The sequence below is a fragment of the Seriola aureovittata genome, chromosome 11 (assembly GCF_021018895.1).
Source record: "Seriola aureovittata isolate HTS-2021-v1 ecotype China chromosome 11, ASM2101889v1, whole genome shotgun sequence".
Classification (NCBI taxonomy): Eukaryota; Metazoa; Chordata; class Actinopteri; order Carangiformes; family Carangidae; genus Seriola; species Seriola aureovittata.
The window spans coordinates 12,285,170-12,303,762 of record NC_079374.1 but is presented as its reverse complement, the minus strand read 5'-3'; the positions used below and the strand labels follow the sequence as shown (position 1 = coordinate 12,303,762).

At 43.0% G+C, this 18,593-nt stretch overlaps 1 protein-coding gene across 3 annotated transcripts in view; it reads right to left on the bottom strand.

Annotated features, from left to right (window-relative positions):
• The window catches only part of gpm6bb (glycoprotein M6Bb), a 31,421-nt gene extending 13,199 nt beyond the window's left edge, over positions 1-18,222 (bottom strand). The window contains exon 1 of one of the 3 annotated variants that reach the window (XM_056390007.1): positions 18,051-18,222. In XM_056390007.1, the coding sequence (XP_056245982.1) occupies positions 18,051-18,054 (4 nt within the window). In that variant the 5' untranslated portion in view covers positions 18,055-18,222. Of the gene's footprint in view, positions 1-2,500; positions 2,641-18,050 lie in introns of those variants that run through there. The other 2 variants (XM_056390006.1, XM_056390008.1) reach the window with 2 other exon arrangements.
• Between the last annotated feature and the right edge of the window lie 371 nt (positions 18,223-18,593).

Below are 18,593 nucleotides of genomic sequence, written 5' to 3'. Positions count from 1 at the left end.
AGACCCACATGCAAGAATGCGTGGTAAAAGTATGCATTTCATATACAAACAAACCCCAATCGCACAAATAAACACACTTGGACACACACAATTTGAGATGAAGACATTGCAACTCTTCCATCTCATCCATGAGTCCTGGAAGAGATGGAAGTGGCTTCCAGCTCAATTAAAATCGGCATCTCGTTTTAATCTAGCATCTAGCCTCATTGCTAACAGATGTGTCTGTTTACACCTAATGCTAAGTATATGTGTTTGTTGCTCCACTGGGGCGAGCTGCAAAAACACCATTTATGAGAAACGGTCTAATTTTCCACACTCTCCACTTTGAGAGGAGCAACACTTAAAAACACCATAATGGCTATAATGGCCATTCTCAAGGGACGAGGGAGATCTGAGCCAAAAGTGGTCCCAGTGTTTACTTATCTAACAATGGAAACTTATACTCTGTCAGCTAATAGCTGGTGACTGCAGCTCACCCATGGCTGTGTGTAAGAAGCTGCGAGGGACGTGTGTGTGTGTGTGTGTGTGTGTGTATTCAGTGACAATAAGATGCAAGGATGGCTATGATGGCTAATAAATACACCGTTAATACATGATACACAAATGATGTAATAAATACACCATTTGTGTGCATTTGGAGACAAGTGGAGGGACAAATGTGTTTAACGAGTTTAACTTGTATCATTGGTTCAAGTATATGACAGAAGAGTCTATTTATAGACCAGTATCACATACGATCTCTCCATGGGTCTAAAGACCCACGGGTTCCCGACCCGGCCCAAGGATTCTAAGACAGTACAGTACAGTACAATACAGTACAGAGTACAGTTCCTCTTAAAAAAAAAAAACCTTAGATTGGGGCACCATGGTGGCTCAGGATTTAAGGCAGCAACCACGTAATTGCAGCGAGGCCGGCTGGAGTCCGGCTGGTTTCCAGCTGAGGACATTTGTTCTATGTCATTCCCCATCCCCTTTCTCTCCTCATTTCCTGTCAGATTTCTACTGCCTGCTCTCTAATAAAGCCATAAAGTGTCTGGCAAACATAGAAAAAGAAGTAGGACATACAGGAAGTAAAACAAAACAAAACAAAATAAAAATCTTAATGTAGGTAATTCAAACTAAATAGGGACCCCTGGCTGGCTGGGGGTGTACTGTAATTTGAGCTGTAGGTGGGAAATTGTCAGTTATACAGTATAAACACAATGTTGTAGGCATTTAGCAGGCATACAACAATTGGATTATAACCTTACAATAAGATTATACTAACTCTCGTACTGATGATGAAAATCCAATATAAAAGGTGCAGTAAACTGGGAACCAATACTTGACCTCTTGTTCACAAGTACCTGGTGGTAAAATAGTTCTAAACGGGGTGTACTGCTCCCCATTGTGCTCTTGCCAACAGTGGTAGTACTAACTGTAGAAATCCTCCACAGCAGCATCATGGTAGAGCTTCCTATGAGCATTCAGAAATATGTAAATAGAGAAAACCTAAAGGAAAAGGTTTATCATTTCAAAAGTAATAAAGATTCATTTTTTGCGGAACAAAGTACACAAATTCTTAATCTCAGGGTCTTCATGATATATGCTATGTAGTCAATAAAAAAATTGCTGATCGACAGAAAATTAATTGACAGCAGTTTTGTTAGTGGTAAAAAGTCATTCATTCATCAAAAAAGCTAAATATTAGTTGCTTCCTCAAATGTGATGATTTGCTGCTTTTATTAGTTTTTCATCACCTTTGGGTTTTTAACTGTTGGTCGGACAAAACTAACTCAGCCTCGGGGAAGTTATTTTCTGACAGATCATTTGTTACTGTCGGGCTACCATGAATAGAACAGATGTACAAAATGAAGAGCAAAAGAAAAATCAATGATTCCTGCTGATAAGGCTGAGAAGGGGGCGAGTAAGTTAATGACACTTTCGCTTTAGTGTACACAGCCCTCACGGCTGTCTATTTGTGAGACTGGTAATGTCTGGTTCATTTATCTTTGTCCTTGCCAGCCCCTCATCCACCTCATTAATCATCAGCCCCCCCTCCCTGGAAGAACTGAAACACAGCCTGAGGTTTGATTGATCTGCTGTTGATTCTGCAACAGGCTCATTGTCCTTAAAAGTGACACTAGCATGATGATGACCAGCGGCAGCATGGCCATCCCTCCTGCTGCAGGAGCGAGGTCTGCTGAAACTAATTAAGATCATAAAACAGAGAGCCCAGAAAACACGAGCCAAACACACCTGACGCATGGTATCGACAGCAGCTTCGCAGGGGCAGAGAGGCACAGTTTGCCGATTAAATATCAACACTTTTCGTGCATGCAAACACTGAAACAAGGAGGCTGTGCTGACATTTAAAAAAAAAAAAAAAAAAGTCCCTGCTGAGAAAAATCTACCCAACTATTGTGCAGAGTGAAACCAAGCAGTCTGGAGTAGGTTAAAGCCCCAGTAAACACAGCAGTGAAAAGAACTGAACTGGCTCTTTGTGAGCACTCATTGGTACCTCTTTTGTCCTGCCTCTGGTCTTGGTTTTCTTCTGATGGAGTTTCCATGGTTGTTTTTCTCCCATCCAGAAAAAATGCTTTCTTTCAGCAAATTCTCTCTTCCTATCTCCCCCTTTACTCTCTCGCTCCCTCTCCGCTTGCTCTCTCTCTCGCTCTCTCTCTCTCTCTCTCGCTCTCTCCTCCACCTTTTCGTCTCTCCGTCCTGCCTCGCGAAGGCACCTCTCCACTGTATATCACAGCTCGTTTCCAAGATGCAGAGGGCTCGACAGAAGGGACTTCGTGGCTCTCATCTGCGCACCACAAACTCACATTACTTCCAGTCTCGAAATGTGCATCTATTACATTTGTAGTGACTGTTTTAGGATTCGGTTTTAGTCAGATGAATTTGTCCTCCTAATGGCATACAAATCCTCACACACTCCCTCCCTCTTGTAGCACCGTGAAAAGCAATCTGGAGAGAGCTGCCTGGTGAGAACGGGCTTGTTATATATCAGCGACGCAGAGTAGGGACCCGTACTTTAGTTGTGGGTAGCATAAAGGCACACAATCACATTTTTCCAATTCCCATCTGACCAAAGTCTGAGAGAGGGGGTAGTGTGTGAGTGTGAGTGTGTGTGTGTGTGTGTGTACGCTGCAGTGTTGACCAGGGTTGAGCCTCTTCATCTTCTGATTTGCACCATATGCCCCCCGCTCCTGCAGCATACATTAGCAACCTCTGACCGCTGTCTTTCCTCCATCTGGTGGCTTCTAACTTGCATGAAAAAAAAAGGACGCGGGAAAAGAAAGACAGATCAACATTTCCTAAACAGGGCGACAGAGTGTCCTTCGGGCTGATACAAACAACAGAGGTAAACAGCACGTGAAAATGGGAGATCCAGAGAACCACGAGGGGAGAAACATGGTGAAATTTAAGAGGGGTGGAGGAGCTGATAACAAAGGGGCTAGATGAGAGAATGCTATAAAAACAAATGATGATATAGTGAGAAACAATTTGTTAAAAGTGACAGAGACGGGGGAAGATGGATGACGGGCGATGACCAGAGGAATAGACAGTGAGGGAGGCGAGGAAGAAAATCTTGGCTGTGTTTGTTTGGCAACAGCAGGCTGAGGAGCCCCAGGGGCATGCTAATGAGAGAAAGGCCTTTCAGCGGTGGGGGGAGAGCCCCGCTGGAGCGGAGCTGGAGAGGGGGCTTCTCACGGATACCAGACCTCAGAGAGGAGAGGGATCAGCAGGGGAGGGGAGCCTCAGGGGTCAGGGAAGTGAACTTAGCGGGGATCCCACAACAACAAACGCCGCACTAATCTTAAAGCTTTTTCACCGTCAGCCCTGTAAAACGCCAGGAGAAGTGACATCATTCTCGTGAAGTGGGGAACGGGGCCCATATATAGAAGCGACGGTTCTTTGAAAACTTTATATGAGAGAATACAGCTGATGTAGAGGTAGCCGTGCTTGTGATCTTCACATTAATTGCACTAAGGAGCTCAAGTGAGGCTTAAAAACAGGACTAAATGTATCACACTTCACACCACACAGACAATTCCAAGTTCCTGAGCAGGCCACAACCAAAGCCTGGTGATCCATCTGCAAACTTTTGGGAGTCTATAGACAGCAAAATGTTTGAGTTTACTACACACACACGCACACACACACACACACACACACACACACACACACACACACACACACACACACACACACACACACACACACACGTAGAAAAAAAATTCAAAACATGTGATCACTCCTGGTCAAACTGAGATCAGCGTTACTCTTGATTTGACTAAGGATAGGGGCAGCAATTTAGCTTAAAACAGATTTTAATTAAATATAATATATAAAAATATTAGCACATGAGGACGAGGTTGGGGTGGGTATCACAATGAAAGTGTCAGGTTATGATGGTCACGCTGCACAGTGAAGCTGCATGAATACGATTTGACGTTACTCGTCAGCTGGTAGCCAAGCAGCTAATGAAGGAGCCAATGATAGTGAAGCATGAATGAACAAGTTGGTGACAATCAGCTAACGCAAGCGCGACTTGCCTCATTCTGGAGATCTAGTTTACAATATTTTCTCTACCTTGTGTGTTTCCCGGGGGCGCCTTCATAATAATAGATACTTAACTTTATTAAATCGTAAATAAACAATTTAATGGTCTGATACCAATCACTGATAAGATGCTATAATGTCTTTTAACGTCTATTATGCTACAAAAATAGGAGCCCATAGTGTAAGCTACAGAAAAGTGATGTTTAAATAATCTAATAAATACATGTAACTTTCTCTTTTTTTTTGGGGGGGGGGGGGGGGGGGGGGGGGTTGCAGCTGTGTGTTAAACCACTATATTAGCTATAATATGTTTGGAAACCACAGAACAGACACAAACCCAATATCATCATTGAGGGTTCTCTTTTTGGTCACCTGTTGAATGTAAGATTTATTCTACTCTGACCTAAGTTTTGGTTTCCAAACAAGTGAAATATCAGCAAGACATTTCAACTTTCTTCACCAGCTAGTCACCAACTTTTCTGCCTGCTGCTGGGCAGGTCATGTACAATGTGTTCATTAGAGATTTTCCACTGAAAGTATGCTCCCCGTTCTTTGATGTGAAGCCGATTTGTGCTGAGAGGGGCCGTGGAACTAAAACAATAAACTAAAAGAAGCTTAAAAAAAAAAAAAAAAAAGCAGCGTCGGGTGATAATCTGTCCCTGTGAACAGCTCATTTCATATGGCATATGGCCACATGACTGATTGTGTTTATTAGTGGAGCTTTAATGGCAACTTAATGACAAAATATCAGTAACAAACAAATGAAGCAAGACGGGTATTTTTAGACACACAAAGAGCAAAAGACGGAGTAGACTTAGATATCACCACGTCAGCGTCACAAACACAGTGACAGGCTGAGTGGCTGTGGGAATAATCATGTGAACGTAGGAGGTGAGGCCTGAGTGCTGCATGCTCAGCTTCGGCGTGAGACAGCGCCACTCCCCTACTCGAGGACACAATCTGAATGATGATGAAGCTCATACAAATGGGGGAGGCTTCATTGTGGGTCAACCTTTCACGCTGTGAGACTGGGGGCCCTGAAAGCTCCTCAGTGTTCAGTCACCCGTGAAGACCTGCACCCTGCTTGTCTCACACCGAAGAAAGGTTTCTCAGGGAGCGAGGTCTGTATCCAGGCCCAAGCAACACTTTAAAAAAAAAAAGAAGAAAAAAAACGCTACCAACAGTCTGAGAAAGCAAGTTCTCTGCACCAGAGAAGAGGAGGAGGACAGATGAAGCCGAAATGGTGTGTGGAGTGGCCCATGTGAGGTATGACCGATTATGAAAGCCAGAGTCTGTAGAAAAGGAGAAAGAAACCAAAAGCAGAGGGCAAATTGTTCGTCCAAAAATCCCCAAATATTTTGCTGCTCTTGTGGGAAAAAAAAAACCTTTCTTGTATTTGACAGTGAATCCGGGAATATACCAACACTGGAGATTCTTTGTAAACACTGTTTTGGCAATTTGTTGCAGTCAATATCATCCCAGTGTACTGTGGTGGCATTACTGACCTAGATTTAAATGCAGCCCCTCTTCATCGGTCAATCTTCCCTGTATGTCTGCCTATATGTTTGGCGTGCTGAACTCATTGATTGGTTTACAAAAGCACCGCACTACTAACCCATTATACAGACCCATTCACTTGCTTGCTGACCCGTTTTCCTCTGTGGGTCTACAGTAGAAAAAAAATAACATGTGATTCGTTATAACACACAATAACTGAAAATCTATTCCTCAAACTCACCCAGTAAGTTAAACTAATCCCGCCATGCACTGATTAAAACAAACCAGTCCAATCTATATGAAGGCTCTGAGTAGTAGAAGAAAGAAGAAAAAAAATAACCTCTGTCTGCAATGGAAAAAATGAATATGCCAACTGTCCTCACTCATTACAGCAAGACGTGTGGCCAGTGAGAGAATAAACCACAGCTGGCTTATAATGAGTGTTATGCTTCTTATGGCTCTGTGAAAATAGCTATAAAAAAATAGAAAAAAATGAGGGAAATTCAATCTATGTGTTAGGAAAGGTTAAAATGCACTCAATTATTTTATAGTGTCATTTAAATAAAGGCTTTTTAACCTTTATACTTGAACTTGAACGAGTGTTTCTCTTTTAGCGCAGGTGACTGTAACCCTTAACGCCACAGAGAAGTCACGTTTAGGGTTCTGACTATTGATTATTTTCTTTATAAAAATTGCTTCTGATTATTTCCCAATCCTGTGGTCTATAAAATAACATGTCCATCACAATTTCCCTATAATCCAAGGTGATTTTTGGTTAACTATCACATGAGAAAAAGAAAAGAAGCAAATCCTAACTACCCTTATTACCCACAATGTCTGGAAATCAAATATGCCCTGAAATCTTAAGACTTTAAAATTATATTTGATGATATTTAAAGTGATTTTCTTACCAAAAAGCTGCTGAATTTGAGTTACTCGCTCACCTAAATCCTAGTTTTGGGAAGAGGATTGTTCATTCAGCCGTCTGAGAATTTTAATTTGTGGAGTTTATGTACCCAAGACCTCATCATTTGACCTTCACCATTACCCAACCTCAATAATAAAATCTTAAAACCAACCTGTATCCGTTTGTGGTGCCACACATTGTTCTGCATGCTAAAGAATCCCACCACAAGAGGAAAGCTACTCGAGCACGCTGCACGATGGTAGAAATCCAACGCTGCTATTCAATTTCAACCATTTCTAATAGAGACATACTTCATGTCTTGGCATTTCTTCCATTGTACAATTTCCAGATTGATTTTTTGGTCTCCAGTGTAATTATAAGCATTTGACCAAACAATGTCAAGGGTATCTGAGTCAGCACTTCTCTAATTGCATGTTTGTGTTACTATCGTGTTAGGTCTGGAAATGGAGCAACACTCATTCAGGGATGCCTGGCAGCCATGTTTTTCCTCTAAAAATGACTTCACAGCCCTGACTCTCTGGCACCTCCACAGCCACTGTGGGTTTGGCCTAAGTGTGCTGCAAGGAGAGCGAGAGACACAGATGCTTCATATTATCCCGGCTTCCAGGCTTATAGTACCTTGGAAACTGCCACCATGGCTTGGCCGGACAGAAAAACCGTTGCAATATCAAAACCTAAAGACGAAGAATTTCATAATTTCAGTCTGGAGACAAAAGATCCGTGCCAGGAAACAGAAACAGAAACCTGGAAAAGAGTGAAAGAGTAACACAGAGAGAGGGAGGGAGGGAGGGAGGGAGAGGAGGCCTTTATAGTAGCTGTACCCCACCACCTCCCCAATAAGGCCAAGAACTTAGAGAAAAATAATGGTCTCTGCATAATTGTTTGTTTTTGTTTCATTGTGCACTAAATATTTTAATGATGCCTCTGGTCTGGGAGAAGCGTCGCTGTCTTTGTGGTCCGCCGTGCTTACATTATGGAGCCAATGAACCAGCCAAGAGGTACTGCAAGCAAACACCTCTCCATTATCCAGTTAGACTAATGCCACATAATAATCTCTTGTCTTTTCAATCTATTTTGTAATAATGCTTTTCCAAGAAGTGGAGAATAATGAAAATACCCAGATACCCTTGAATAGCTGTCTGTGAGAAAAATGAAGGGGGTTTAAAAACGCTATTATTTCTCAGCGGGGAACCAGACATGAGCAATTTGTCTGGTGTAGATGGACCTCAGGACCTCAGGAAGCTCAGCAACGCAACCTATCATCTTGTCAAATGTGACTAAGGGCTACAGTTACGTCCTGTATCTTAACTGAAAAACCTACCTACTGCTGTAACACTCCCCATCTAAGGTGACATTTTGCAAAAAACTGTCCTTAATGTCCCTGATTCTACAACAGCTCCTCTTTTTTTTTTTGGGCCACTTTGGGGGCAGCTGAAAAAAGCCATAAACACAACACTGACATCTTATCAGTTGTTTTTAAGTTGATATGGCAAACACGCAAAAAAAAAAGTCACCTATTTACTATGCATATATACAGCAGTGATGGCGCAACATTAGCATTAGCATATTAACAAAGCCATGTTTCTGGACACCTAATGAATGCAAGTCCAATATCTGCTGTACTTTTAGCTCTGTTTCTGGGCTCCACCGATTCCTGAGGGAAATATCTGGCATGTTCACCAGCTAGCTGCTAACTTTATCTGTCCATCATTTGGTGCTCAGCAAATGGCATACAGTGCGTTTTTGATCAGCTGAAAATAGCTGCCCGCTGTGGTTGGGAACAATGAAAACCAAAACAATGAGCTGAAAGACATTATCAAGCTTTGTAGCGCTGAGGGGAAGTGCAGAGTTCTTTCACAGGTAGTCACGTGATCTATTGTTAATCTGAAAATATTTCATATTACTGCTTTAATTCTCTCCTTGACATACATAAAGCCATGGCCCCCTAAGGTGCAGGCCCCCTTTCTAATCTCTTAATATCTCTTTCTCTGCACCCATTAACTACAAACTGCCCCTCCTTCTCCAGTCATTTTGACACCTAAGGCCATTTGAAACATATGACCGTCCATTAAACTGCACAGGGAGCACAAATAAATCCCACAGGGACTTCTCTTAGTGCTGTTAATCCTTTAAATACAATACCTATCACCGTAAGCATTTTTATATTTAGCCCAACACAAAGACCACTGAGATGCCTTTTATGCCACTTGAGTGACTGGACAGCAGTTTGGATCATCATGAGAGGAAATGAGTCTGTTAATTTTTATCTAGTACTACAGATGTGCACATTGATGTGCAATTGAATCATGACTGTTCTGCTGAGAATGAAGCAACACAGGCCCCATGAATTAACTGCTGATATTAGAGGCATCTTTTGAGATGTGCAGGGTGTAAAATGCTTAAGCACATGAAATTTAGCACTTAATTTATTTGGGTATTCATAAGGAAAATTTGTCATGTTGTGTCAGGAGGAAGAGAAAACAGTGTGAAAGGAAGAGATGTTTAATTTGATGTCTCACACTTAATATGTCCGTCTTACAAGGATCCCCACAACTCAAATGTTCTCACACTCCAGCTGCTACGATGGCAAATAACACAGGGCTGGAAACAGTCTTTCATTTTCCTACTTGTTGCACAGGGCATAAGCATGTGAACGTGCACACACGCACGCGCGCACACGCGCACACACAATAGAGACATAATGAAGCACAGAGACCTGGAGACAGCAGACGAGACTCTCCAGCTAATCTTGGGGTTACTTCCCATGAATAGCCCCCACCCTCCCCTGCGTCTCCCCCAGCTGCTGGGATCTCTTTCTCCCATCAGCCCTATTGTCCTCCACCTCATGCTGCCAATCTCTCACCCCTGACCCAAGACTTTACCCTTTTTTTTTTTTTCTTTAAACAAACCCTCCCCCCCCCAAAACTCTCATTAGAAGGAGCAGAAACCTCCTCCTTTCAGCCCCAGCCGGTGCTACTCAACACACCAGCCAGTCAGACCCCACCATGTCAGGATTCACCGTCAGCACTATGACAACAGAGCAGCCGACACTCAGATCACTTTAATGGCATTGTTCCACAAGGCGCTCCTCCCTGTGTCTCAAAGCCCTGCAGGACGCAGGGGCTGGGTCCTGGAAGGAGAGATAGTCGGCCGTAACCTGAACCTGACACTTCCACCCCCGCAGAGATTGCGTTTGTCCTCAGATTCACTTCAGAAGTCTCCGAAATGTTAACCAATAAGCAGCAAATACAGTACACCACAAGAGAGAGATGGAAGCTATTCTCTCTAGTGGATGGTATATATTCTATCCTGACTGACCTCTGCGAGAGTGGGTCAATCCATTACATTATTGCTTTGAGCACCGACGGGCAGTTCTCCAACAGCAGAGACTCTGATGTTCTTTCGTCCATCATACTGGACATTATAAAGCACATACTGTGCAAAGTAGATCATCATCAGTGTCTAAACATTTACACTCTCACAAATGTATGCACGCTCCCAACGTTCAAATTTAATGGATATCTCCGTAGGTGGAAATACATGATGCAAGCTGCAAACACAACTCACTACACAACCACTGCTCTGATGATGGGACTAAAAGCCAGTGCTGCTTCTTAAATCATTTTCTTGGAATAAGAATACAAGTGCTTTTCCGTTCACCCCAGGAATTCTGTATTTACATGTTCGGATCCCTTTGGCCCTTGAAACTGATTAAGAACTATTTGCAAAATTTCCTGGCCGTCACAGAGTAAATGAAAACACTGTTTATTTTCTTCTTTCTTTTTTGCAGATATGCTGCTTTCAGTGCAGCAAGAAACCGGTAAGTTATTTAAATGTCATACACCAAATTCAAATTACTCTGAAAACAATAAACAAAGAAAAAGGATGATGTTCATCATGGAAAATTTAAATGACCATATACGATCTATTTTAAACCTGCCCAACAACAAGAAACACAAAGCAATCCACTCTAAAGCCATAGGGTACTCCACTTCATGTGACATGGAATAACTTGCAGACATAAGACATGTTATGCAGACATGCAACAAACACACACACACACACACACACACACACACTATCACATTTGCTCTGTACATTCCAGATGCTCTGCTCCGTCACATTACTTTTACATTTTCCGCTGAGAGCTATGGCCACTCTATTGTTACAGTATTGTTTTCCCATAGAGCAGAGGTCAAAAGCTAAGATGACTTCTGAGACCTCTCAGTGGTGTAGCTGTAATATTCATACTGCTCACTGATCTCCTCTGGTCTGCATGTGGTTACGGTGTCAAGCTGTTTTTCAGACAGAAACATCTGGGATTTCCTCTCCCCTGAAGCTGCTGTTAGCTGGTATTTTTCTCCCGTTGTCTGAATTGAACTTATAGTAAGTGACACAAAAGCCTTAAAAAAAAAAAAAAAAAAAAAAACATGTGCAACTGGTAAAAGCATCACACATTACAGGATGACTCAGTCGTGTGGGTTCAGAGGATTCCAAGTTGAATATATTTAGAGATATTTTTCAAATCCAGCATTCAGCAATATACTCAAATTGAAATCTATCTTCTTGAACACCCAAATGGTCTGTCTGTGAAGCACACACAGCATCCCCCAAACAGTCTCCCTCAGCTATTGGGTTTCCTGCAGCTGTCGCTTTATAAAAGCTCAGCGATTGCAGATTTTCATCTGCTTGGCAGAAGTGCCTCTTCCTGCCTATCAAGCCTTTCTCTGGAGGATAATAAGCAGACAATGAAAACTCTCACTTGAAAAGTTTTTTTTTTTTTTTTCTTGGGCAGGAAAATGATTCCTGGCAGGAGAGAGAGAGCGAGAGAGAGAGAGAGAGAGAGAGAGAGAGAGAGAGTGTCTAGTGGCCTCTAACTGTGGTTTCACTGTGTCACATGCAGCACCACAACACGACAACATGAGCAAACAAGAGTCATGCGCATCTTCCTCATCTTTGATAAGCAGCGCAACAAGCTGTGAAGAAATAAGCTCCACAGGACTTGTTTTTGTGTTATCACAAAAAAACATCTCGATAGCCCAAGTAGAATTTTACACATAATCCTGAATACAGAAGCAAAGAAAAAGTCATAAAGGGTTACATGGGTATTCATTTAAATTCCTGCTTAATTCGTCCCAAGCGTAACATTTGGCCGTATCCAAATGGTCTCAGGCGGTCTGGCACGGCTCTTCATATGGTGAACATTTCTCATTGGTGTGCTGGGGTACCCCAGATGCTTTTGTCTTACGGTTGTTTAGCAGCTGCGTAAAAGCGCTGAGGACAAAGACCTATCTGTGGAGGGTTGAATACACTCAGTGGGCACACAGCCAACAGCTCAATCCTACAGGCTCCCACAGTTGAAAAGCAGACTAATGCATTCTGCTCTCACTCCTCACAGATGATCTTACAGGGAAATTAGCTGGAGCCCCGATTATTGTCTCTCATTTCCCCTAACTACTTTCACATCTGAACTGCAGTCACACTGAGCACCTAAATAATCATCTACATATAATTTGGTGAAATTCAAATCAGCACTTATACACTTCCTGTCAAAACAGGAAGAATGAACACACTGAAATCGTCAACCATCTTAGCTGGAACGCCTCCTCACGTGTCTGATCAATGTAGCGCCTGTGAAACAACTCCAGGAGGTTTCTGAAGGGATATTGTGAGGCCTGGATTTTACTTCACCACCAGTGAGTTTAATGGGGTGGAGCTGACATAGGTCAAGTGAGCAGCATCCAGCATTTGTCTACCTGACAACAACAGGCTGAGACACCTGTCGGTCAACCAAACACATCTAAACGTAGTCTGCTTGTCTTTAAGCAATGAAACAATATTTGTCCAAATTCACAGTTGGTCATCAGCAAGTCGGGAAAACTGTCTAGTGGTCGTTAACACTGGAGCGCTCAAAACAAACTAGTTTGTGTGATGTGTCATCTGATAGCATCTAAAAATAAAAATAAAAATAGTGTTGTTCTTCCGAACAGGCCCCCACTCAAAGGCGGGGTGAAAAGCCAGCCGTCTGAGAGAGCAGCGAGAGGCAATAATTGGGATAAAGGCTCACAGTTTCACACAGCCTCGCCTTAAAGGCATCAATAGTGTTGCACTCATTTGTACATGACAGAAGTAGTTGTGTGAACTGAAGAATGAAAAAAAGAGAGGACTTTAGAGATAAGTTCAATCCCTGCCAACACACACACACACACACACACACACACACACACACACACAGCCAATCCCTACATCAGTTTCAGAAGCTGACAAAAACTGCATTCAACAGTTTTAGGAAGGATAGGAACCACGTTCAATATTTTCACCAAGCGACCCCTGCAGGGCTGAAGTTAGTGAACACGGCCGTACAGCGCAACTTCTGCAATGGGGTTTCACCCCGGTGGTGAACCCATGGCTCTAATCCCCTTTGTTCATATCCTGTCCATCACAGGGTAGAGGCATTAGTTAGCAGAGGCCTCTTTACATGCATTATGATCCATTTCAAGGCTGACAAGAGAAAATAGGTCATTCTGGGTAAACATTATTGACCATTTCATCAATGCCCTCTGATCATGTGATATGGAGAGAGTGGATCAAAGCATGGATGGTGTAGCGAATGCAATCATAGATAGTGCTGTAGAGAAAATCCTGCAGCGGGGCTGAATGCCTGTTGAATGAGTCGGTGAATGTTCATCAGATGCAGCGGCTCTTTGCCCCCCCCCCCAGCCCATTATTTCCCACAGGCCTTCTGGAACAGTCATCTGACTGTGAACAAAACACTGATACACATTGCTGCTCCACTGGCAAATATCACCCCTGCACTCTGCGCACATGCACGGATGCCAACATATTGTAAAACTGGAGAAATAAGATTCAAATTAGGCCTTATTATGCATGTATTTGGCAGTTTAACCTTGATAATCGTGGGTGTTTTTTCCTGAAGCCTTGCAGATAAGATAATGGACAGATTGTATCTCTGGCATATTTTATACAACCCCAGGGTTCAACTGCCTTTGCATATCTGAGAAGCTGTGGTCTTTTGCATATAGGAAGTATTTTTAGATATTTAAATGCCATCCTGTTTCTACCATGTAGCACTGTGACTCTGACATCTCTCTAAACTAGGGTGAACTTGCGCACACATACACACAGAGGCACCCACGCAACCACTTGCATCCCTTCTGTTCAACTGTGAATGGGCTTTTAGTAAAAGTGACGGCCAAGGCGCATGCTTGAACAAGCATCCCCACTCAGGAACTTCTATTCCTGTCATTTCAAGTCACAATACTCAATGGTCCTCTTTGTTGTCGGAGGAGTTATTAAGCTCAACAAATTAACGTGACTGCTCCAGCAGACCTGCAGTGCTGAGGGGAAACAACAAAAAAAAAAAAAGAAAAAGAAATATATAAAAAAAGGCAGAGGAAAGCAGTGACAACGAGAGAGGAATGGAGACGCCAAGAGAGAGAGAGAGAGAGAGAGACAGTTCAGAGGACACAAAGTGGAGCAGGAAGGGAAGCAGGAGATGAATGAAGTCTTGATTGAACTAAAGGGGTCTCTTAGAGCTGCACAGTTGCAAAAAGTACTGTATGGGCCTCATCTACTGTATAATTACGAGAGATGCTCAATCATATCCAATGCCAAATGGAAAAAAGCCCAGAAATCATGTAGCTATGACAGCAACTACCTCATTATGGAGGATATTCACTGTAATTAATGACTGCAAACCACAGACGAAAAGCAATTTAGTGGGTTATTGATGGTGACATAAAAACGTGGGATCAGACGTAAAAAGTTTAGCACATACTTTATTTGGACTGAATTGCATTTTAGGCTCAGGGAAAGCATCTTTTTGGAGTTAACGAGAGACTGCTTTGATTCAAACAAGCAAAATTAAAAAATAAAAAAAACGCAAAACTGTCAAGTTCAATTTTCGCTCTGAGCACACTCTGACCATCTCTGCTGTGACTCATTCTTTCAGCCCTGTGTTTCTCTCAGCATCTGTTGGGAAACAGAAGCACGAGTCAAGTAAAAAGCTGAGGGGAAAATGACCTGACTCTCTGTTATTGCTCTGCCATTAGATGACAAGATGTTGATTCCAAAAAGCGTAAAAAAGCTCTTTGCTGGCTCAGCATTAGCAGTCATGGGTCTTTCCTCTCCTCAGACTCAGGATGCAGGGGTCACAGCACATACTGTCCACCGCCATGCGTCTGTGACAGTAATCACTGCTGATGCATGAGCTAAATAATCAGATACTTTCCAGACATCCATCGTCGAAAGGAGCAGGAATGCACAACATTAAAGAGCACAGGATAGCTGACACCTCGGAGACACTTCCCAGACGCACGTGTAAAAATCATTACGAACAACACCGTCCAACTCAAGTGTGTGTGTGTGTGCGTGTGTGTGGATCCCCGAAGAACAGAATCGATCAGGTTTTATCATGTGGTCCTCACTATAATTATGAAACTATTAACATTTAACACTGTGTTTTATGCCTGTACATGTCCACTGGCAAACCGCGAGGCAGCAACAGCTGAGCCGTTGAACAGCAAGATGTTTAATTAAAGACACATTCAAAACTGTCAGCTGTGATTAACTCTCTTTTTCTTGAATTACTCAAAAACTATGATGTAACATTTGGATCTGGTTTGCCTCCAGCCTCCGTGACCTTTTCCACAGGACCACCACGCAGAATACAAAACACTCTGAGCAGAAGTTCACCACTTTCCATAAGGAAAAACAATCTTTCCTTTTTTCTTTTTTTTTTCCAATCAGGATCTGGCTCCAAGAAGAACAGACGCAGTGTTCACAGTCATGTCCATAATTTGTTGGATTTGATTAGTTGTATCTCCTGTCATAGGATAGCTTTGATTTGAATGGTAAGTACATAATTGAATTGTAGCTGTAAAAGACATAGATTGAAAAGATGGTTAATTTTCCACACTGAGAGCTTCTAAACTGTTTTTCCAAATTTGTCTCAAGGCGCTGCCAAGAAGTTCTGTAAAAAACTTCAAGCAAAAACTTTGCTTGTGTTTGACAAGTTTTGTGCTCTGTAGTCTAGATGTTACAATCTGCTGCAGAGAGAAAAGATTACACTCTTTCTGCAGTACCATGTTGTGTTTTTCTTGCTAAAACCAGTATGATCACAAGAGAAAGATTTATCTTCAGGCCAACTCTTTCCTCTCAGATGTTCAGCTCGGTGGTAAAATATCATAAAAATATACAAAAGCTGAATTGAAACCTTTGTGTTTTGCTATCAAGGAAGCTGACGGCAACCAGATTCTGCAGGTTGGGTAATCGTCACAGGTCTAACACCAGGAACCTAACAAGATATTCGTAAGAGAATGACTTGTCTCCTTCTGAATTGAGCTCAGTGGACTCGGGCCAAGTTATCCTCCCACATCCCAAACACAGGCCAATGCACTGTTAAATCGTTCACCGCCAGGACAGAGGAGAATCTCTCTGAAAAACACGCAGCCCCTCTGCAAAGGTGAAAGGTCACCATAAAATCAAATCAGACACAAGTTATATAACCTCTGAATGACATCTTCACTTCTTCACAGCTCTCCACACGCACACATACACACACACACACACACACAATCAGCTCAGAGACATCCTGTTTATTTTGGGATGAACGCTTTCATACACACGGCTAATCCGTTTTCTGTTTTCAAAGCTATTTCACATGAAACACTGCAAATCACAGCACAGCAGTATGATATCCATTTCTCTGACACAACAAAAAGGCGACCTCTACAGCGACTTGCAAGTCTCCACACAACAACAGGCTACACTATTTTTTTTTTTTTTCTGAAAGGGCCATAAAGAATCTCTGAATATAAAATGGGAGCTTTGGCAAGTGGACAATGCACAAAGGTCGATTGCCATGCAGAGTAATATCCTCTGTGAGAACGTGGAAAAAGGGTCTGTGGGGAATTAGTTCACAAGGCATCCGCTCTGAAACTTGCAATTCACTGGACTTCTCTCTCTACATTAAGAGCCACTGAAGTCGCACAAAGGAGCAGCTCCAAATTAGGAGCACAAAGACGCCTCTGTGAGAGCTTCAGAGCGAATTAATGAGCGCTGATACACATTCTCACACAGTGTTCTTCCCTGGCCTCAGCTGCACCGGCGGCAAACAACACACAAGCCCCTAAATGCTGCCCAAAGCCAACACAGACAGTTAAAGATGGCTTTCTGTGTCGCCTTATTGTTAAACGTCTATAGTCCAGTAAGGGATGAGAACAGTTGGGAAGTGAAAGCTGAGTGTACTTTCCCCATCTGGTTCACAGTTCATCACAGTTTTAACGTTACTAAACATCCATGGCATGAGTGCCTCACTCCTTCCAGTGCACCCCCACCAACCCCCACCCACCCACCCCTCAAGGTTGGGAGCACAGATGGCTGATTTAAAGATGGGACAGTCTCAGCTCAGCCCTTCAGATAGCATTTACAAGCTCTGGCATGACACACACACAGCATCTGACAAACACAACATGTTGCCTGTTAGTGTTTTTTTTGTTGTTGTTTTTCTCTCAGTCATTCTTTACCAGCAAAACACACTGTGCAAGTTTGATTAGGGAAACAGCAGAAGACAACCTTTCACCCAATGATTATCAAAGACTGCTACATGATCGATCACTGCTGGACAATAATGATCGATAAAGACTCAAGCCAAGTCTAAGGCTCCATGCTGAGAGCAGCATTAAGAGAGACAGTAGAAGCAGCAAGTTGATCTGGACTTAACACCTCCACAGACTCGAGCAGAGTTGACTGCAGGAATCCTGATAGACTTAATCTCTCTAATCGCTTTCCTCAGGTTGCTTCAGCGCACTGCTCTAATGCCGATTCTCATGAAACCGGGTCAGGTAAACAGCCTGTCTCTAGAACCAGTAGTAGTACTAGTGGTAGTAAAAGTTGAAATCACTTCAGTTTAAGTTCGGGCAATCGGTGGGCCCCCGACAGTTGGAGCGACAACAACAACAAAAAAAAGTGTGAAGCATAATGCTGTCATGACGAAAACAGCGATGCTAATGTCAATCTTTAAGCTACTAGAGAATTTGTTAGTGATACTTACCCATTTTTTTTGTAAGTTCCCCCAAAGTGTCCGAAGTTTAGCGACCGACTGAAAGTTGAGCCCCGGCTTTACTGACGTTGCGTCCTGGGATGCACACTGTCCGCCTGGCTGCTCAAGCACTCAACGCTGCGTCCCTTTGGAGACAGCCTGAGTGACGTCGCCACAGAGAGAGGGGATTAGACTGATGGGAGGACGGCCGGAGCACAGGCTGCCACTCCCCCCTCCCCACACCCATCCCATACTCTCACCTCACCGCCCCCTCCCTCAGCTCCCTCAGCCCTCACCATGAAGTTGACTAAAGTCATCACGAGCCATTTTGTCTAAAAGTATCCGCGCGGTCCTCCAGTAAACAAAGGAGAGATAGCCCCGTATCAGCAGCAGTCCTGTCGAATACGCTGACTCTAATCAATGTTATACCTCGCAGCCCAAGACGAGTGTTTCTGTAGGCTGCACAAACACAAAGTAAGCCAATGTAGAGGATGAAGTGTTATCGGGAAAGTTGTGTGTCGTGTCAAACTGACTACAGACACATGAGGTGATTCC